The 22746-nt window shown below is 40.7% G+C and overlaps 2 protein-coding genes across 8 annotated transcripts in view; one reads left to right on the top strand and one right to left on the bottom strand.

The window, feature by feature from the left end:
• The window catches only part of SAXO1 (stabilizer of axonemal microtubules 1), a 37421-nt gene extending 21358 nt beyond the window's left edge, over window positions 1-16063 (top strand). For 2 of the 4 annotated variants that reach the window (XM_054053932.1, XM_054053931.1), the window contains exons 2-4: window positions 1409-1588; window positions 4713-4915; window positions 8942-16063. In XM_054053932.1, the coding sequence (XP_053909907.1) occupies window positions 1467-1588; window positions 4713-4915; window positions 8942-9906 (1290 nt within the window). In that variant the 5' untranslated portion in view covers window positions 1409-1466 and the 3' untranslated portion in view covers window positions 9907-16063. The remainder of the gene's footprint in view (window positions 1-1408; window positions 1589-4712; window positions 4916-8941) is intronic. The other 2 variants (XM_054053933.1, XM_054053934.1) reach the window with 1 other exon arrangement.
• Window positions 16064-16215: 152 nt separating this feature from the next.
• The window catches only part of ADAMTSL1 (ADAMTS like 1), a 391465-nt gene continuing 384934 nt past the window's right edge, over window positions 16216-22746 (bottom strand). For all 4 annotated transcript variants that reach the window (XM_054053917.1, XM_054053919.1, XM_054053918.1 and 1 more), the window contains 3 exons: window positions 20767-20876; window positions 19552-19772; window positions 16216-18813 (listed from right to left, as the gene is read on the bottom strand). In XM_054053917.1, the coding sequence (XP_053909892.1) occupies window positions 18707-18813; window positions 19552-19772; window positions 20767-20876 (438 nt within the window). In that variant the 3' untranslated portion in view covers window positions 16216-18706. The remainder of the gene's footprint in view (window positions 18814-19551; window positions 19773-20766; window positions 20877-22746) is intronic.

Raw genomic sequence — 22746 nt, 5'->3', positions numbered from 1 at the left:
TAAGGTTCCTAAGAGAGTGGAGCAGCACCTTTTTTTTTTTTTTTTTTTTTTTTTTTTAATATTTCTACCCTGAATTCTTTTCTTCTATTATCTTAACAGACAGGGATAGTCTGCTTTATTCCTTGTAAGGACTCCCTTTGGGTCCAAACTCAACAATTCTCTAAGGCAAAAATGAGTCTACTAAGACTCCTCCTGATTTATGATTTCACAGAAGGATTTGTAATTCAGGTAAGGAACTGGCTTGTGAAAACAATGCTAAATTTTATGTGAGTGCTCTGTGCCCTTTGTTCCGTCTTGTCCTAGTTTGTAAAATGATTCAGCACATGAAGGTGTACCCTTAAAAGCAGACCAGAGGTTATCTGCATAAATTCAGGTAATCAGACATCTACTGTTCCTAGATTCCTCCATGTTTAGTTTAACGGAGACTTTATTTAAAGTACAGAAACCATTTCAAATGAGTAATTCAATTCTGGGTGTGATGTAGCACTGGAAAATGTACATCCAGTGGGGTACACTCTGACTTCCGCAGGCATCATGTGAAGCATAAAACCATAGGCCTGAAATTGCTGTGGGCTGGATCCTGTAGACCTTAGTCAGCAGTCTTTGCATTGACTCTAGTGGGTGTGACTCAAAGCAAAAAGGGACATAAACAGTTCTATCTGTAGGGAGAAATCTGAGGAAGGGATCCCAAACTTCGTTTTGACAGGATAAGCCTTGCCTTCCTGCTCTGGCCTGACCCTAGCTTGTAAAGAAGGATGTCACCAATGGTGGACGATCCATGGTGGTGTTATAGTTTCAGTCAGTGTGAAGCTTCCTCAGGAAACCTGTTTGTTCTCACTGTCCTCATTTTGATGCACACGATGGAGAGGTTTTGCAGTACCCAGACAAAATTCCTTTCAGAAAGAGAGACGGGCAGAGCAGTGCTGCCCAAGTGTAAGTGGATAGAGACTCCTGAACTGCTACCCATCTGCTCACTTCTCAATATGTGGGCAAAGTAGGACAGGAAAATATGGAGAAAGTTAAAAATATGAAAATTTGGGGTAAATATGAAAAATGGAGAAGCTGAACAAAATGGATGTTATGTAGAGTTTCTTCTCCAGCATAATATGACACTTATCTGTATCTCAGATTAACTTGCTTTTTAATTCATCTGGCTGAACTTGCTTTTCTTAGACTGTTTTTGTTGGTTTCATGGACTTCTTTGATTACAGGCTATAGTAGTAGACAGAAACATTTTCTTTCTTTGGCAGCTTATACTTTGCACTTTAAATCAAGGCTGTTGCGGTCATTGTAATACTCACTTACCCTCTATTTTGTAGTTGCAGTCTGCAACCAACTTATACAATGAGGTATTGTTAATCAGCTACCTGTGAGTCACTAACTCTCGTGCTGTTTATTTCCCTTGCAGGTGTCACCGTTGTCCACAGCTGCCCACCAGGCCTTATGAAAAGAGTGAGAAGCCATGCATGCTGTCAGAGTACATGGAGCAATACCGCCTTTATCCCTTTACTCTTCCCAGAGGCTCATTTAAGCCAAAGAAAGAGTACAAGATGGCACGAATACCCATGGAAGGCATCTCAACTACAAAGTATGAAAAACAGTGAAAGAGAGTGAGGACTTAGATCATTTGTGGGTGAGAGATGGGTAATGGAGAAAAGAAAAATATTTGGTTTTCATGAGGGGATCCTGAAAACAACAATGTTGTGGTTGTATGAACACTTATGAGGACTCTGTGAAGGAGGGATGAAGGTCTGAGGCAAGAGTAGTGGAGGCAAGCAGCTGTTTTTCTTGCCCTTCCTGTAGGCTGAGATAAGAGCTCATCAGAGAATATATGGGCTATAGAAACACCAGTGATGGTCTTAGGTTTTGCTCACTTTCTGGGAAGGTTTCTGGAGAATCAGCAGAAATGTTGTCTGGGAAACTATGGATGATATTTACGCAGTATCTTTATTTTTTTCTGTGTTGTGTCCAACAATTTGTACCCTGTAATATGAATGACTTGTTTCTAAGGAGATGTGAATATAGTAGATGATTTGATGATAGAGTTTGATGATTTGAAAGAGGGTGTTGATGTTTTTCTCAGGGCAGTTCTTGAGGATTGCTGGGCTGTTTCTGATTCTCAGCTGTGCTGTTGCTTAGTGTTGGTGCTTGATAGAAGTCCTCACACATTGACTGTGCACATTTCACAGATGGAAATAACTTCTGAGGCTCTTCCATGCTCCTGGTACAGTAATGTGCTGAGCACTTGTCCACAGAAGAAATATAAAAAAAATAAATATGGAATCTGATGCTTTAATATGAATCTAAGAGCTTTCCTTTCCTCAAATAGTGACTGCTGCCAGATTTTGATGTTTACTTCCTTTGTCATCACAGGCACAGTCATGAGTAACATTAGTCTTGCCTCTGCTGAGCTGAATCAGACCTAGGAGGTGCCAATGGCTGTTAATAAAAATCTTTTAAGCTAACACCACCCATTCGTCCTCATCCTGACATGTAAGGTCTGCCACATTCTTCCCCTCCCCATGCCTTTTTAAGAATTATCAATTTAAATAACTAATGTGGTTGTTGAAGTATGAAATGCCCACCTTACTCACATTAGAGATGCCTCTGTCTATGTGAGAATTTTCAGCAATAACGAAAAGGATCGCAGGGTGTCAAAGAGCAGACTTCACTTCTATACATGCTTTCCATCTCTAACATGAGACGAAGCTGCTAGACATCTTTGTGTCTGCCTATAGTTCAGTTTATAGGTGTCTTCTTAAGGCAAGTGAGGAGGGGCACCACCACATAAGGTCTGTCAAAGAGTCCTTAGAAATGGCCTGTTTAATCAGCAAAACTATCCTTGCTCAGAAAAGGCGAGTGATTCCCATAGTACACTGTTACTCCTGGAGTCTAGTAGAACTTCTGAAAAGAGGACTAGTGAAAAAGCACAGAAATGACTTATATTTGCTTCTTCAGAGCATGCACTCTACCAGTTAAGTGCAACTTGCCTACCCTTGTAAGAAGAGAAAAAACAGGCTGAACAGTTAGCCATCATATAGCAAGTCTTGCTGTCCTCTGGACGACACTGCTAAGAAAACACACTCAGAATAAAAGTATCAAGGCCTAGTGGAAAAGTGACAGCATCTATCAGGGGGTTGCTAAAGGCTTTGGCTCTGTGCGGCTGAACATGAGAAAGAATGAAATGACAGAAAGTATAAGAATAACTGCCAGAACTGTGAGGCCAGCAAACACTGACTTGTCACCAGCCTTCTCCAATAACTCTTCATTGAGAGTTAGGTGTCATATTGCAAGAGCAACCCCACTTGATAAACTCTGGGAGTTGCAGGCAGTGCCATCTTCCACAGCATCTTGAGCGCAGGTTGCCATTGATTTATCAGCAGATCCATGTCTCCTCTGTAATGACCACTGCAGTTTCTGTTGTATTGCAGCAGTTAGAATGAGAAAAGGTGCTCCTAATGCCAGAAAACCCTTTATCATGCTGATGAAGAATTCTGTGCCTGTGATCTATTACTTGTCTCTGGAACAGGTTTGGTTATTTCAAACATGGAATTGTGCAGAGTACTGTGAGTGGCTTGGGAAGGACCCTCTCTGCTACCGAGCCCTCCTTCCTTCCTATTGAGAATGCTATATGCCTGCTCTTATTTCTTGACCCTTCTTAAAAAAAACATTGTCTTTAAACTGTGGAGAAAATTTTGCCAAGGCGCTACAGTATGTATAACAGTTAAATAAGTACTTCTTGATGCTTTTGGATTTTTTTCTTACTTCCACATTTCTGTTATTACCTCAATACCTAACATTCAGCAGTGTGAATTTTCTTCCTTTCTAGTCCACCCAGAATTTCGAGAGCCTTGCTTTTTTTACTGAAACACATAACTAATACAGTATACTCAGACTTGGCCGGTTGCCAGCCTAGCATCACTCCAGATGCAAAGCCTAGTATTAATATTAGAATAGCTCCTGTACTAACCATTTCTCCTGGCTGGCTGCCAATGGTGTAAACATATCTGCACACCAGTGGAAAAGTACTCTGACATCAAAGACTCAACACACTGGTGCCAGGCACCCAACTCTCTGCCATGTACTGAAGGATGTGGGCAGTGAAATAGGTTCAGGTTAGTGAACGTCACATGGTGATGTTATTTTCTTCTCCATCTTGTTTCTGTAATGTTTTGTTGGAGTTAAGTAACACTAGTCCAGCATGTTAAAACACGCTTTTACAGCATGACTTGAGAAAAAACTGTCTGACCACGATGACATTACTTTCCTTACCTAGTGTTCTGCTGAAAAAGTCTCCCTGCCCTGGGCTGAACTGCTGTATGGTAGATTGTCCAGAAAGGACTCTGTAGCCTCTCTCATGTTTCCCATATGTACTAGATAGTTTGCTATAGTTACTGGGCTTTTAAAAGCAGTTATGTCTTCTGGTGTTACTGTAGAACAGAGATAGCTCTGTGTGAGGTTATTAACCTTGCCGGGTGGAGAGAAGGGGGAACCCAGCCTGCCTGAGGTTGTCCTGAGCTGCCTCAGTTCCTTTTTCAGAATCCAGGCCTCCAAATGTGAGAGGATTGTGTGTTTCATTACTGCTTGTATCCTATCCAGATTTTTTTTCCAGAGTGTGGAGAGAAGGGAAGTATTTATTTCATTGTGAGTCCAGAAAAAGAAAGATAACTTTTTCCATAAGATAAAAGACATAATGAAGTTATTCTCCACAGGAAAGATTACGTAGCTCATGAAGTGTTGCCACAGAAACCTAAACCACCTGCAAAGCATGTCAAGAGCGATGAGATTATGGATTTGACCTCCACTTATAAACAAGATTATAAATCCTACCCTATTTCTCAAGTACCTCCATGCCTCCCACCTGTGACAAGACACATCCCCGACACCAAGATGAATACAAGAACCACTTACAAAAGTAGGTGCCCTTATAGTTTCTTTAGGACTTCAGCAGTAGTTCATTTTTCAAGAAGACAAATTGTCATTACTTCTGTTTACATGTTTTAACAAGCTTTTCAGAAGCCACACAGACATGAATCACTGGGAATACAGCCTCTCATTAGTGGTAGCACTGAGAACACTCTGAATTCCCTTCCCTTGCATTCCTGGCAGGCCTACAGGTATCCTAGGTAGAAGCAGGGAGGGCCAGGTAAAATCCTGCAAGTGGGCCCAGCACATACTGAACATACTCTTGGCATAATGCGGGACTAGTCCACACATTCAGTGATTCAGACACATCTGAAACATATAGAATTTGATAGGACTGAACAGGTCATGAACCCTGGGACCTTATTTTTTTTTTTTTTGTTCGTAGAATTAAGCTACGGATGTGCAAGAGACCTATAGGGGAGTTACAGGCACACATAGGTTCCATACAAATGCCCAAAGCACTCAAGCCCTACTCAAGTTGAAAGAGGTGAATTGTGCACCTAACTATGTCCTTGTTTCTCAGTAGCAGTAACTTGATGTAGGCATTTCATCTTTGCAGGGCTTTGTTCCTTCCTCTGCACTGGGAGAAAACTTCCATTTGCACAGTTAAAGGAACTGTGCTAGTTTCAGTGGCAAGTTATAGTAGAAAATCAGAGGGTTTTGTGTTCCCTCTGCACACATTCCAGCTAGCTAACATTGCAAGGCAGGCAGCGAGGATTTGTGTATTTCTTAAAATTACTTTTAACTATTTTATTTTTAATTATTATTATTTTTATTATTCTGTGCAAATATAAAAGATTACTATCGGTGCTGGCATTCACATACATCTTCAAGTACAGAAAATTTTTTTCCTTAAAACTCAGAATGATAAAGAAAATAAGGAAATAAAAGATATGTGAATGCAATGTTAAGATTACCCAGCTGAAATAAATGAAAGTCACGCTTTACTGCAGCTGCATGTTTGCAGTGGCATAAACAGGAATTTTTACATTAAGCACCCAGGAAATATTGTCCATTTAGAATGACTAGAGTCATGAAGTCTATGACCCACAGCTTCAAAACACCCACGTTTACACAATCTTAAATACTTTGTTTTGCATAGGCAATTTCTCCGGAGGGTATTCATTGGTATAGATTCAGTGTCAATTAAAAAAAGACTGTTTTGTGCAAACAGTGCATGCATCTTTCCTTCTGTATTTAGATATCCTTAACTTCTCTATATCTGAACCAGATGTACACTTTTTTTTATCAGTATTTAGGTCAACACCTTAATTGTTACTTCAGAGCTCTAATAAAATGTATCATGACCACATTTGGTTATAATTTGCAATATTTTCCAAAACACTGCAGATGGAAATCTTCATCCAAATACCCTCAAAGATCAAGGTGCACAGTGAATTAATTCCCTTTTAAAAGCCTGGGTTCGCAAAAAGTACAAGTTTTCGCTGTGCTGCTCTCTAAACACTGATCACTACTCCAGTGTGAAATTTTGAAACATTTTATTCAAATAATTAAAATACTTCAAATATTTAAACAGCATGTAAACCAATCTTGCCTTGGTATTAAATAACCTTTTATTACTTATTGTCATATTTTTTTGCAGTAAACACACCCTATCCCAAAGATGATGCTATTGCATACCACAATTAGTGTCAGGTGAACTTGCAATTTGAGGTTTCAAAATTCTTATCTCTTCCAAGCTACATGAGTAGCTGTTTCTATCCATCTGCGGGTACATAATCTAATTTTAGTTTTTTCTTGACTGGTTATGGTGAGATGTGCCTAACCCTCCCGTAACATATGGTTTGTATCCTCCATTCCCTCCTATACCCTCTAATGTTTTCAAGACTGTGCTGCATGAGGAACTATTAATACCTGTGGGAGAAGAATTAGAGTTAAAATAAAATTGTAACATACTTTGAAGGAAGAGTAGCACCACTGGCTTATTTGAAGTAAAATAAATTTATCATGCTTAGGTAGTCTTCAAATGTGTAGAGCTTGTAAATTTTTAAAATTGAAGACAGATGGACTTGCTTGTCATACTTTTAATATTTTGCAAAAACGGTTGTTACATCCAAAATGCAGATATTCTCTAGCCTAGAAGTTTTTTGATAACTCTTAGTTGTTATCTGAAATGTCAGATCTCTGAATAAGCCCTTGCTTAGAGATGGGCTGAATAATTTTTTAACACTTTTATAATATAATACATTCCCTGTAATGACATGTGACCATATAGACTTGTGGTTCATGCTGCTGGACCATCTCTCCAGAAAAATTATGTGCCCTAGGCATGGGCACAAAAGTCAGCACCACACCAGTGCAGTGGTGCCTGGACATCTACTGCCCTGGTGAAAGAGGAGCGCCTGGGGCATTAAAACAGTAGCAGGGCATGTAGCCTGGGCTTCAGTGGCACCAACAGTGGAAAATGAATATCTATGCTGGTACCTACAGGCAAGCACATGTTCTCAGCTGACTACACTAATTAGTGGCACGAAGGCAGCTCTGCACCCAATGGCCAGGGTGCTCAATGGGTGCCTGTGGCTGCTGTTTCCTCTCTTGTGCCAGGGCAAAGCAATTCAATTTAAACAAGAAGGACCTTAAATAGACACCTAATTCAGGCAAAAAGTTACTGTTTTCTTTGGTCACCTTGGTGTTGTAATGGACACATTCCTTGTGTAATTATGTTTGTGCAGTACAATCGCCACTACTCTTCAAAAGGAATACCTCTGTTTGGAGAGTTCAAATATCCTGATACCTAATTGTATCATTTACTCTCTAGTACTTTGAAATCCGGACTCCCTTCCTGCGCAGAGTCAGATGGAAGCTTATTTGCCTCATGACTCTCAATGTGGTTTAAAAGGAGGGAAAATGAAAAGAAAAAAAGCCTTGGGTTTGCTCCAAGACCATTTAATTTTAACTTCCTACCAGTAACCATAATGCTCTCTAGAGGAAGTTGCATAAGATTACGAGGAAGGGAAAAAACTATGGTCTTGTAGCTGAAGCACTGGTCAGATAGTTAGGCAGCTTTGCAATAGGTTTTTAGGGCGAAGGGGTACAAACCTTTTAAGTTTCATTACCTTGTATTTTTTCCAGTATCCTGCAGAGGGAAGAAGACATGAATGTCTCTAAAATGCTGCTTAAAATGTTTTCTTAGTCATGAATTGAGACAGAAAGTAGTAGGGACCATCTTTGCGATATGATTCAATACTTTAGATCAGTGCAGGTTAGGTTTGCAAATTCCAGCATATTTTATTCTAATAAGAGAGAATTGGAGACAGTTACAAGCTCCTTCTCAGTTCCTGCTAGTATTGATAGCAGGAGTACCACAGAGAGCAAAGACAAGAGCCAAAGAGATGCCCCACAGCACAGCTTGCCATCTCCAAGATGAGCCCCAAACCCTGAACTCAGCAAAGAGCATCACATCTGTGCAGCTGAGAAATCAAATCATCCCCAAATAAGTATTCATAAAGAGGAAGTGTAGCTCTGCAACCTGGCCTTTACAATGGAATGGTGGACATCTGGTTCTCCTTGCCCCAGCGATACTGTGTGAGACACCTGAACAGCCTTCTGCAGACATGGGCATACTCTGCCTGTGCTCTGAGCCAGCCTCAGAGCTGCAGGAATGGGGTTGAACTCAGTGATACGACACTCCCACTTTCAACATTTCTGGTTAACTGAGCATGAGGACAGCACCCACTCAGCTGCAGAAAACGTCTCTGCAAGACTGAGAATGTAATTTAATCTTTACACACTGTATTTCATGATCTCTGTAGTAACAAGTGGGTACCAAAGTATTTTTATTCAATTCTTTGTGTAGACGCTAAACATTTCCAGAGGTTAGTGCACTACTGTATAATGTATTCTAGAGCAGCCCTTTTAATAAAATATATCAATCATAGCAATGTCAACAAATATTTATTACATTAGAAAATGTAATAGTAGTAAGATGGCATATGCCTAAACTCACCAAGGAATTTCAGTTGAGCACTTAGATAGGATTCCTCTTATATTTCAGGTGACTATGTGCAATGGGATGAGCCAAAGACAGAGCCGATCAAACTGAATGACAGGTTTTGCCCATCAGAAGAAAAGTTTGACTACAGAACCACTGTCCAAGATGACTATCTCTACAGGGGACCGGTTGTCACTGAAAGCTGCAAGCCTCTGAATCTAGTCCAGAAAAACAAGGTTCCATTTGAGAATGTAACCAGTTACAGACTGAATTATGTGCCACATCCTCTCGAGAAACGTTACGTCCATCAATATGAGAAATACAAGGCCACTGAAGAGCCATTCGAGGGCTTCACTACCCACAACACTTCTTACAAGGGGCTGGCTGGTGAACCAGCCAAGCTGGCAAAACCATACAGGGTGAAGATTCACCATGATCTTCCTTTCTCCTCTACAACTGAGTTTCGGGAAAAATATCAAGCTTGGCCACGATGTCCTGTAATCACCAAAAAACCTGATGTATATCATCCTCCTCTGGAGAAAATGGACCTTTGCACCACTACCCAGATAGATTACAAATACCGAAATGGCAAGCCAGCCAAGATTTGTAGATCTTTGCCCCGGCTTAAAAGTCCTGGGGCATTCAATAGCTCTTCTGTAATGAAGGAAGACTATAAGCCTTGGCTGTGCAAGAGGCCAAAACCAATCACTCATGCTCCACAGCTGACTTGCCCAGCAGAACCAATGGATTGCTTGACTACCTATCAGACCCATTATGTGCCTCATCTGCTTAGAGTTACAAAGAACTATAAACCTGGCTGGTCCGGCCCCAAACCTCATGCTCTGCTAGACGCTAATACCACCTATGCTACCAGCTACACACCAAAGGGTGTTGTCAGATGCTTGGCCTCTTACAAAAACCCACCCGGTTACGTCTTTGAGGGAACTGATGTTGATGGTCACCGTCTCTATGTCCCTGCTTCCAAGAGTGAATGCAAAGTGGACAGTGAAGGAATACGAAAAGTGTAATGCCGCATTGTTGGAAATAGATTCAAAGAGCAGGGCCTCATGGAGCTACAAATGACAGCATGATTTGGTTTGTAAACTTCTTTCAAACCAGTCACTGATTCGATATTTGGAGACTTCTTAAAATAAACTTACCTCCCAGGCACTGGCTTCTTCTAGATCATTTACTCAAATGAAAAACATAACATCCAGATAAAAGACAGCTATTGGATGTGAGGTTGCAAAAGAAGCCACTCTAGGCTGACAGCTTACAAGGAAGGTTTTCAGTAGAAGCTCTTTGCTGCAGGACGTAGAGGGGGCACCAGACATGCCAAAGGCTTGAACTCATCATATGTTGCTATAGTTCAGCCAGCAGCTGGAGTCGTATTACCTTTTGGATATGGAGAATATTAAGTTCTGAAGAGAACTGTTCATTTCTGTGTCCAAGGTGTTTTTCTGTAGGCTTACAAGTATTACATTAGCACTACAAAACTTACTGGCTTCTTAAGCACATTCTACCTTACTAAATCCTCCTCTTACCTTACTGCTGTCAGCTTGGGCTGTTTCCCCAGTATTTAGCTTAAGAGCTAGATAGACCTGTTGCATCCAAGGCTTATGTTTTACCACCAACGTGGCTGCATTTAAAGAGAAAGTGGAAGACAGTCTTCTATAAAAGTTTATTTTAAAACTTCTGAAAAGCTTGGGAACTCGTTAGGATAGAAGTCTTCTATAAGTGCTTGCAAGCTAAACGCATTCCATCTGGAAACGTGAATGTTTGAAGTACTTATATCAGTCTAGAGGCCTTTTCTAAACATATGCCCTAGTTCAATGAAAAATGATGTGCTTGCAGCAGGAACAAGTAGGAAAACCTTTACAGATCACAGTGTTCAAGGCCAGGTAGGATGGGGCCTTGGGCGGCCTGATCTGGAAGGAGGTGTCCCTGCACATGTCAGGGGGGTTGGAACTGGTTGATCTTTAAGGTGCCTTCCAGCCCAAACCATTCTTTGGTTCCATGAGAATTCTCAGCCTATCTAGTCACTGTTCACAAATTCAGGAGTTGGTAAAATATTCACTCACCTGTAGTAGACTATGTTTGGCATTATTTTTCAGCTCCTCCTATCTTAACAGACTGCTTGAACCTTCATGCCTTTAACTCAGCTTCCAGTGGGCAGCAGTCTTGAGGAGCACATTAGACTTACATTCATGAGGCCGCACAAGAAAATACTTCTTAGTCAGTGAAAAAATGGGTGGAAAGAGAGAGGTCAGCTGTGATCAATCTCCTCACCTCATTCATTGCTCTTTTTGAAGAATGGCTAATGCATGAATACCTAAACACTGGTCTAAGTACAAAGGCTACTGTTGAACAGTGTTTCGAAAGCCAAAACGCAAGGATGAAAGCAATGGGCTTTTTTTGTGGCAAGGCTTAGAAGGGCTTCCAGTGGAGCTATACTGCGAAGCATGCAAAAAGGAACAAGGAGGATTTTGCTAAGCAGTGACAGATCAAAATTGCCACTGTCAGAGCAGGTTAATGCACTGGTATAAATTGTTGCAGTCATTGCCAATAGATGTCAGCTGTGCTCAGCAACCTAGACTGCAGAGCCTATATGGAGGGACAGCTACTTCCTTTGTCCCTGAAAACACAGAAAAGGAGAACTCACCAGCACTACTAAATTCCAGGCAAAGCACTGTCTGTTGGGCAAGTCTTAAGCGTGGAAGCTAAACTAAGGATACACGTCTATACTAAATGTTAGAAGGGTAGCAGCTTCATGAAAACTCCTGAATATCTGCTCAGCCAAGAAGCAGGCAGGATGGTGGTTCCTGCCTATGGAAAGGCTGAGCAAAAATACTTTATTCCCCTGTACTCAATGGGGTTAAAAAACTCCAAACAACACCTAAAGAAACCAAGCTATTTGGAATAATGGAGGAGATAATTAATCAGTTCAGTTTTGACTTGCAGGATGTCAGCCTTTCAACCAACTGTGCCTGCAAGGACTGCAACCCACAGTGCCTCACACCTGCAGAAGACAGTCATTCCATCTGGAGAAGATTTGCAGTTGGCAATAGGTGAGAGGTCAAAAAAAAATCGCTGTTATATATTTATGGTCTAGAAATATGAACAGGCAGAAAATTTATGAAAGTTTTACCAGTATAAACTCTAAAACTCTCCACCTAATGCTACAGATTGCTAGAGAGAGCAAAATGTAAGCACCTTATGTGTTTCAGAGCTATGAAGAAAGTGCTGAAAGAGAAGTGGTATGCTTCAGCAAGGACTGAGGATGCAATATTGGTCCTGGGCATGGTACTCCAGAGACAGAACTTCATGTACAAAAAAGCCAGCCTTCTCTTTCTGCAAGGCAAAAATAGGATCTCCCAGAGAGAACGATGTTGGAAAGAGATTTGGGCAGAGAACTGCATCTGTGTTCACTGGGACAAGAAACTTTCATAATGAATTTTCTCAGCAGAACTTGCTTTTTGTTGGTCCTGTTACATATCCCTCTTCTCCCTGCTATACTACTGTCTTTCTCAGAGGAAGGTCGCCCAGACAACACCCTGGAGATGTTTGAGGCCAGGTTGGTTGAGGCTTTGGGCAAACCGATGTAGTGGAAGGTGTCCCTGCCATGGCAGGGGGGTTGGAACCTGATTATCTTTAAGGTCCCTTCCAGCCCAAACCATTCTATGATTCTATGACTCTTCCTCTTTTCTACATTGGAAACATCAGTTTGACGATTTGTGCCTCTATTCTTGATGTTCTGCGGAAATACTGCTCTGGGACAGCCTGATTTTCCCTTCTTCCATCTGGCTGCATGTCTGCTTCACAGATGTTTTAGGCTGCATTCAGCTGGGAAGGAATAGGGTAACTCTTAAAAAGGCAATGACGTGTTTGGCCATCTTTCCATGAGCTCACTAGCACTGTGCTTGCTAGTGCGGACTCCTGTCCTCACACAGACAAGAGGACTCACGTGGAACTGCTGAGTGCCTTCGCATGGGCTCGAGAGTGCTGCTTTGCTGGGCAAGCAGGCCTCTGTTTTACTGTCTACTAAAAAAGAAAAGTGCCTGTGGGATCCTGCCTGCACAGCTGGATTTGATTTGCTATGATTTGTATATATGCTGATAACAGTAAGAGTTTTCTTTTTGAGTAATAAAATCATCAGGTTGTATGCTATTAGTTGAAAACTGACTCCATCAGTATTTCAGTCGGTGAAGTGTTTTAACAAGCATCCACCAACTTCATGGACTATTTATTTAAACCAATACTTCATACATTTTTTAAAAAAGCAGCATGTTTAAAAGGGTGGGGGGAATTCTCCATGAAGCCCAAATAAAATTACTTCTTAGCCCAACCATTAGGCGCTTCCATCCTGTTTCCTCACCCTGAGAGCAAGCTGTTCATACCCTGTTCAGTGTGATCTTTCAGGTTTTATTATTGTGCTTTGCCACTGACCCTAGGGAGTTTGTAAGTGAAGCAGCAGTCTACTTCACAGTATTAGAGGGTGGAAGGTGGGAGTGGTTTCCCATGTTCCCATACCCATATATGTCATTCTAAGCATATGTGGATTCTTAGTATGCAATTGTTTACATACAGCTGCTGCTTAAGTAGACAGTATTCATATGTAGCCAGAGTACAATCCTTTGGTGGCCCCTTCCCTTTCAACCACATAAAACTGCATACTTTTGCTTATAGCTACACAAACATAAAGCTTTCCTTGCAAAGGTCTTAAAGGCTTAGGCAACACCATTGTTTTTCCTGTTTTTCCCCTCGCCTAAGAGGTAAGCAGTGGGTTAGCAAGGATAGAGAACTGCAACTCAAATAAGCAGTTATTCATTGTTATGGCTTACAGAGTTTTGACTTAACAGTCTCTTCTGCCCAGGCTCTGCTCAGCTGGGGCCCCAGATGGTGCAGTCCTGCCTGCTGTGCTCCAGCCCTCTTATAGAACCAGGGACTTAGCCAAATGCCTGGTCTTTCAGGTGAACAGGAAATCTGCATATCTGGGCAAGCACAGAGGCACCCCGTGAAAAAAGAATGCTGCCTCTAGTGAAGGATAAGCATTCTTTGGTACCAGGGTTGCTTTTGTTGTGTGAGCTTAGTGGTGATGCTGCAGTAGCTTCATTGACATGCTGCACAGAGGAATTTGGCCTTTAGAAATAACATATTTACAAGTATTGTAATCAGAAAAGGAAGTGCTGAGAAAACGCTTATTACCTTAAAAATCTGGACAAATAATATGTTGGACTGCATATAACTGAAATGTTTTAGTGAAAATTTTATATAAAAATTTGATTAAAATGACTATGTATATGACCAGGCTTTAGATTTGATTCTGTTTGACTGGAGAAGAGATGGGTAGAGATGATGAAAAGCAATGTACATGAAAATGATTAACCAGTATGCTTTTAATGCTAGAAATGTGTAAGAACAATAGAAAAAGGATGTCTGATATTCCCTTCCCTCATTTATTTTTTGTGAATTTAAGTATTTGACATCTTCTTCGGTTTAGTTTCCACAATAAAAGCTGTGACAGTTAATACATTAACACTATTGATAAATACACATAAACCTTTAAACAAGAGGATGAAGGTAATAGTTAAATCAATGATTACCAAACTGGTCTGCAGATAATATGCAGAGCCATAGTTAGCATTGGCAGTTCTGAGCTTCCCATCTGTATACACTTGTAGTCCGTGAGAAAATCTGACATTCAAAAGAGTCTGAAAGCTTCTGTATTAAATATTAGATAGTTGAATTAATGACTTAACTTCATTCATTCAATTACTAGCTGAAATGGTCAGTGACTTGATGACAGCTACCATTAAGAACTTACAAGGAATTCTATGGTCCTTAAAATCTGGAAGAGAGTAATCACTTGGTTTGCCTTTTTCTACAATAGAGGTGTCAGCTTATGGTGATATAGAATAACCAAATATATTTATGAAACAGTGTTTGGACTCCAAACAGACAATAAGGTGATAGTTTGCTTTTTGTTTGATAACTTACAAAAAGGATCATATCTTAAAAAGAAAAAAACACCCCTTCAATTGCAGTCCATAGGATTATGGACAGATAGTAGGAAAAAAATTGTCAGATAGAGGTTACTTTGGAAAACTGCCTATGGCTTTCATGGTTTTAAGGACACATATGTAGACATACATGTCTGGACTAGTTTAGCTGCACTTAGCTTGCCATGTAACAGGAGGTCGGAGTAGTTCTCCTGTGGGAACCTTTCAGTACTGCATTTTTCTGCTTGTTGCAGAACTGTTTTGCTTCTTTGAGGAAAGTTAGTAGGGAAAACAAGCCTGAAAGCTTACCATGAAGTTTTTGAAGGCTTTCTGACTCGACTAGTAACTAGAACCATATGCATAAAAACAGAATAATTATTCTCTTGAGAACTTAAGCTGGCCTGCTGTTCATTTTACATCAACACAGCTTCTAAGCTTGTTTTACTCAAAATGAATGACTGGATTCCCACTGTCTTCAGTACCTTTGCTTAGAAATCTTAGGTCTGGTTTCTAGCTTACATCTCTATGTGTGTTCACATAATGTGAGAGGTATTATTTACCTACAGAGTAGGTGTCTAAAAAGTGTATGCAGGAATATCATACCAGGGAAACTACCAATAAAGCAGAGCAAAATCACTCTTTGCTTTTAGAAGAGACATTTTACCATTTGTTGGACAAGAGCAGCAGAAGAACCAGCTTAGTTTTCAAAACTTGATTTTGTCTTGGTTAAGAGAAAATGCCTTTTGTTTTCCTTTCTCTTTCTCTCTCTCTCTCCCTCCCTCCTTCCTTCCCTCTCTCCCTTCCCATAATTCTGATCATTATTGGGATTTCCTCTCTGTGTATACCCTTGAGTCTTCTAGTTGTTGCAAGCTTGATTACTGAGTGAGGGCAGCAGCAACCTATAACGAGAGACTGAAGTAAAAGGGGTTGTTTCTTGCTACAGGTTGCTGATGAAAGTCATAAGACATCCTTAAACACTGTTGCACAGGAAAAAAAAAGTAGTATACTTTCACTGAGTTCCATGATCCTTGGACCACCAGTGATGGCTTTATACTTCTGCAAGAGCAACAGAGGCAAGACATGAGCAAAAAAGAATAAAACAAGGCAAATAAAGAATTAAAACAGATCTCCAAAACAGGGTGCAGCCTCTTAACAGCTGAAGGCCTGTAAAAATGAGTTCAGACATCTTCTTCCCCCCAGGCAGGCAGATCACGTATACTTTGTCTAACAGGTATGTGCTGTTACCATAATGCAGAACAAGGACAGAGTACTCCAATGGCTTTGGTGTATAGTTTGGCTTTTGTTTTTAAGATTAATAAACAACAAAACAGACAGCAGTAGATAAATAAGCAACCTGCATTACTTGTACAAAAAGTTATATAAATAGAAAATTGCTGTTTCGTTTTCTTTTTAGAGAAGGAAAGCATCTTTTCATAAAATAGCAATCTTTATCTTAACCGAGATGCTGTCAAGTCACAATTCAGAGGCCAGACATGTGAAATTAAATCCATACTGTACAGAGACAACACAGTGGCCCCTTCAGATCTGATCCTTTGTGTTTATCTTATGCACAGCTATACAGCTACTATTCAACACATGATCATCTGAATACATTCTGCTATTAAACAAATGAAAATACTTCCCAATACTGCTTTTTGTTAACTATGTACTAGAAATATCCATCACATTATTGTCATCATTATTGTTATTACGGAATTGTCCTTCATTCCATGCATAATTATCATTTCCCAAGTTAGAAACTCCATCCTTCCCTCATGTCATAGTTTATAAAGCACTCTGTGCACAGTGAAGCAAATCCCCAAATAAATGCAAATGCTATTAAAAGTAAGAGAAATACACTATTACTGTTGATTTTAGTGGAATAAAATTCTGGGGAGATTTTAAAAAAAGTTTTATCTGAACAAAATAATGTACAATTATTAATATTGCACTTTTTGTACAAGAAATCCTAATAAATATACAGAAAAGATATACATTTACATACACAGAAAAACATTCTTTTTTTTAAATAAAAAGTTACACTGATGCTTAGCAACACTATTTCTTGAAGACCCATTTATTGTATTCAGAGCATTCACTGCCAGATGTGTTTTGAAGTAGCCAGCTTGAGATAGTTAAATATCACGAACCTGGCACTGACCTCAAAAGGGGACTCAGTTTTGCTGAACAATTCATGTGTTATGGAAGCTGCAACACAGCAGCCTTGAATAGCATTTCATTAATGCAACACAAGACATGAGCCCCATGCAGGGTGACAGGAGAGCCACAGCCATTCCTTTAATTAAGAGGAGGTCTGAACCAAAGCCTCATATCCAGACAACTCTCCTTTAAAGTTTCATGATGTCCAAACCCCCTATTTTAAGATTTCCTCTAATTTTAGGGCCCTTTGCTGGGCAGCACAGAGTGCCCAGGAACTAAAAGGATTAAGCACTTCACTGGATGAATAACCACTGCAGGTGGCCAGGGGCAAAGACTGGCAGACAGAGTAATATGAACAAAATCACGCTACGGGTGTGATGTTTGAGTCTCACTGTTTTGGCGGTATCTTCAAGGTATTATACATGGGCTTAAAATGTGCTGCTATATAGCACCTCTTTTATTGTGGAAGGCAGCTGGAGAGGAGCAAGTTTGTTACAAATTATTGGCATTAGCCCTTGGAGACTGATGTTGAATCCACTCTGTTGCAGCTGAGTAGGAATAATCACAAGAAATTAGAATACAGTTCTTTTCTACTACTTGTTCAAAAAGCTTGACTGCCACAAGACAGAGATTTCATGTTAGCAGGATAGAAAAACCCACTTCCTCAAGTTCCTTTCCAAAACCCCAGGTCTGAAAGCAGCTGAACTCTGAGATCTGGTACTCTTCTCCAAATGTGTTAATAGGATGCAGAATGCAAACAATTTCCCATGTTACCACAAACAATTTTTATATTTTCTGCCTGTGTTTTCTACAGGACAGCATTTGCAGATTTGTACTACAATCTGTCAATGGCAGATCATACTTTCTCTCCTTCTCCTGGATAATAATTAACATTGTCACCTCACATCTGTGCTGAGGGCAGCCGCCCTAATCCCAGTTCCCCCTCATAAGTGCATCCTGGGAACATTTTCAGGATTTAGACTGTTTCAGGATTAGGATGTGTTTTAGACTCACATTACACACCATTGTTCCACTTCCCAGACACGGGATCCTCAAAGATCACAAGGATCTCCCACTGAAATAATATCAAGGCATGGTGTAAGAAGGAGAGAGAGGTTTAAAAAGATAAAAATGGAACCAATTTTGGATCTAACAAATAGGTTTATAAAGCAAAATGATATGGTTATATTCTTGAAGTAGTCTAAGATAGATGAAGTATCTGTAAACTGCGTCGCTGAATGTCTAATTTAACCTTTTTTTTTTCTCCAGTACCCAATGACATGTCAATCTGTTTGATTATTTGTTTCATATTGTGGTGGTCCAATGTGATGCTAGGTTTTTACCCTGATCCACTTCCCTATCTGTCTGTTGGTATACCTCTAGGCAAGCATGTAGGGCTTCCCCACTCCTCTCAGGTCCATCGCTAGTGGTGTTGGAGTCACTGACTCTTTGTGGTCTACTCTCATGACCATGTTTTGCTGCATTCTGTCTCCCAGACTCATAAAAGGGAAACTTGTCGAGTCCTTTTATAACATCTTTTTTAAGGGAAATAAATAAATAAAATGAAAAAAAAATAATTCCATCCCATCTGAATTTTCTGTAAAAGTCCTTGCCTTAATGAAGAAAAGGCTTGGATCCCCTTGTTCCTCCGTTTTCACCGCTTTTGTCTTCAAGCCTTTCCACAAGTCCCACAGCAGCGTGACTTGAACTGAGTGAGCTGGCAAAGTTTAAGCTGCTTCACTTTCTCACAGTACCTTGTGGTGTCTCTGCACTCCACTGCCAAAGGAGAAACAAAAGGGAGAAATGGTGATGAAGCAATGAAAGAAGGATTTCTTACCTGAGAACATTTGCTGGGGTGAATTAGAAGGGGATCAAGGCAGTCTTGTGTTGGGAGGCCTCACTATGAGCATGAGCAAAGTCTCTGTGAAAACTGAGCAGGGACTTCAAGATGCCAAAGGCCCAAAGAAGAACATGGTGAGCACTCTGTCGGTTTGTCACCTACCAGTATATTCTAGGAGTTTCATGTCAGATGTTAAATCAGTGATGAAGTTGTAAATAAAGCTTTAGTAATAGTAAATAAATAGTTTCAATAGAGTAGCTCAAAGGCACTTTGGCCAGCCTTTTCCGTTTGAAAAGACAATGTGTGGACATGTCACCCCTGCTGACTACGTGTTGTATTGTGTTTTTCACATTTTTGACAACCCAGGGTCAAGACATTAAGACAGTTTTTGAACTCCCCTAGGACTTAGATCCTGGTATCATTTGGCCTGTTTTTGAGGCCTGCAGGCTCCTGCTTTTGTATTCCAGATTGGAAAACCATGCAGTAACCCTGCAAGGTCTCCGGTGTATCATTGCCTGAGGGACTCTGCTGTCTGTCCAGTGGGGTGGTTAATGATGAGTATTCCTGGAGTGGAGGCTGCTTGCCCATGTGGGTCAGATACCATTTCCGAGAGATGGCTCTGCCTTCTTTCTTTTACCCGCACCACACTGCCTCCACTCCTTTCAGCAAAGTACCATTTTCACAGGGTGTGATGTTGCAGCGTTGCCAGTTCGCTGGCCGTGGCCTCCAGGAGCAGTGATGATCCAGCACAGGCTTGTTGGTGTGGATGTGTACGCAGTCCACACGCCGGGACTGGAAGCCGTAGTTTCCACATGTAGCTGTGCAGACGGTCCACAGGCTGACCCTCCAGTGCACGCTGCAGATGTCAGTCCAGCAGTTCTGGGTGCTCAATGGCCTGCAGCAGGAATGAGAGAGGGGTGACCCATCAACATGCTGCCCAGGGAGCAAGCACATGCCACCCCAAGTATCATACAAGCTCCAGGGACAGTAAGACTTGCATATGCCAAATGCAATTTGCTCAGAGCACTGTACAGGTCAGCTTTTCAACAGGTGCAAGCTGAGGTAACTCCAGTGCAGTGAAAGGCAGAGACAATTTGCAGTTGTATTGAAGGACCAGACCCTCCGCAAGCACACACTGGTATAGCACTACTGGAGCTAAATGACTATGTGAACTATATGAGGATTTGGCCAAAATGTGTTCTCCATGAAGTGCTGAGCAAGAGGTCCACTAAAAAGATGCAATGAATGAAGTGACAACCAGTAAGACACGGCAGGGCTTTGTAAGTTTTTTATGGCTTTTAACAAGTGGGAGCAAAATCCATTCTCTGAAACCCTCCTTTTTCTTTCAATGTAGTCTAACAGAAGATGCACAGGCATGCTTGGTTCCCACCTACTTGTGACACAGATGATGAAAATAGATGACAGGGAGCCGAAGGGCCAATTATATCAATCTCCAGTCATTATCAGGCATGATTTACATACCTAAGTCTCATGTAAAGTACAGATGCCTATACATTGTTGAAAGTGGACTTCATTTGCAGGAAACTAAAAACTTTGGAGCCCCCTTTTCCCCAGTTACAGCTTGTGCTTAAATAAGAGAGAAGGAGACTGGCAACTTGAGAAGAGATACCACAGCCTTTCAGTCAGTATGTGGCATGCCTAGAAGATTTTCCAGTGGTTGGCCAACTAAAGATTTTTTCTGGGGCTCACAGGAACAAATAGTGAAGCCTGGGCTTAAGCCTTGTGAGATCTGTCCCATGTAACAATATGGGTTGCAGCATCGCCTCTTTGTTACATGGGAGAAACTCAAAAGTTGTCAGTTAAGTCACTAATCTATTCAACCTCTCTGCAAAGGTACTGGTTTCATACATAAGAGATTCTTGTCCTACCTTGGTAAGGCACTGCATTGATCAGAAGACACAGAAGTCCCATCTTTGGTCTGGCAAAATATCTGTCTGTGCTGTACAGCCAGTCGGGGTCCAATGCAAGGCCCATTACACTGTGATCGCAGAAAAATCACTTAAGGAAGGTAAAAGGCAGGATATGTTCCCCTTTTATAAGACTGATGGTGAAATGAAATGCATGCTGCCATGCAGTGACTGTTGAGCTTTCAAGCACTTCTTGAAGCTCTGAGCACTTCAAAGGCGAATGTGCAGTCATTTCCTGCCCTACCTTACTCTCCACCAGCAGCATTAAAACTGCATTTCTGTATCTGCTCTGTAGATTCATTACCTCTCCTCTTCAATAGTTCAATCTTAAATACATCTGTTAGAGCAAATAAAATGCTTGTATGTCATTAGCCAAGAGTCTATGGTTCATACAGGAAATCTCAAGACATTCTTTTTACTGTGCATTTTACAGCATGCGCTACCACAATTTATGGACAAATAGTTAATAACCAAGAACACATTGAACCAAGAACATATTCCACTCCATTTAATAATAAAAGCATGGCAAGATAATAAACAAAAGCAGCAAGCATGACGAATGCAGCAGATCTACAATCTTGCTCCAATACTTAAGTTATCCTAACCTATTGAATCTTATCAATCACATGCTTACTGTTTAATCCTTTCAATCCTCTCCTTTGAATACATCCTAATGAGCTACAGGTAAGAAGCATGTATTTGTGCTCTTTCAAAATTATGTGAACTTTAAGGAAACTGTTTATTTTTCTAAGCATCTGGAAATTACATTAAAAAACAGATTAAGGCTTGAAGAAAGAGACCTTTGTGCAAGGGAGGAATTATTGCCAGGGGAGGGCTGCTGATCGATCCCTCTGACTGCTCCACCTCTCCTATCATTAGGGGCCCTATTTCACACTACCATGCGCTCCACGCATAATACTTCCTTCCTGCTGCTATTTCTTCCCTCCCTGACAACTGAGAGTGAGAAGCAGTAACTGCCAGGTTTCCAGTTGCTCCCAGCAAACCCCCCTTTTGAGCAAGGAGAATGGAAACGTCATTTGTTGGAATATATATATAAAAGGCTAATAACAAGCGTTATTCATAAATGCAATACAATAACTCAGTCACCTTCCATGAGAGAAGTTTCCAAAATACAGAGGCAAGAGTTAAATGAAGTTGTTCCAAGTAGTGAACAATAAGTTCTAGTAGCTGAAGACACTTTTTCCTACCAACACTGTAAAAAAACCCGACGCAGCACAAGATATTGTGAATATTACCCGAACCAAATACAGAACAAACCATCATATAACTCTAGCCTCTAATTCAATGAGATAACATTTGTCATAGTTTTCAAACTGACTTACCGAAAGCTAATTAGAAAGGGAGGTAAAATATTTCATGATAGTTCACTATATCAAGACTAACAGCTATTATTAATAACAACAGTAATTATTTCCTTAGCCTCTTTTTGCACAGTAAAAAGCCTCACTCCTATGCCTTTACCTGACTTATAATTTCAATTAGATGCCTGACTACTTTGGTTTTGTCAGACCCAGAACCAAAAGTTACGATTAAGTAACCATCTTTAGCCTCTGAAAAAATTGTTTCTGTTGTTTTAACTTGACCTCTCATTCACTCTTGAATGCCATACTGCTGTGTGAGTCACCACTCAGGAGAACTTTGGTCTAAAAACTGTGGGTTTCTGCCCCTAAGTCTAGACTATCCCTAATCGACTCATCAACCTTCATATATGGCTCAGTCAAGCTGGAGTGGAGAGAAAAGGGAGGAAAGCACATAGTTACAACTGGCTCCAGCTTATGATTGACTACATACTGACAAGTGTTTTTTCAGGGAAGCTCATAAGTCACAGAGAAACAAAGACAAAACTCTTCTGCGTCTTGCCACAATAAAGCAATTTAACTCTAAACACTTAAAACACCTGGTATTTATGGAGTGAAGCTT

The sequence above is a fragment of the Cuculus canorus genome, chromosome Z, assembly GCF_017976375.1.
Source record: "Cuculus canorus isolate bCucCan1 chromosome Z, bCucCan1.pri, whole genome shotgun sequence".
In the NCBI taxonomy this organism is placed as follows: domain Eukaryota; kingdom Metazoa; phylum Chordata; class Aves; order Cuculiformes; family Cuculidae; genus Cuculus; species Cuculus canorus.
Note: the sequence above shows the minus strand (reverse complement) of the source record. Positions and strands in the feature narration are given on the sequence as shown.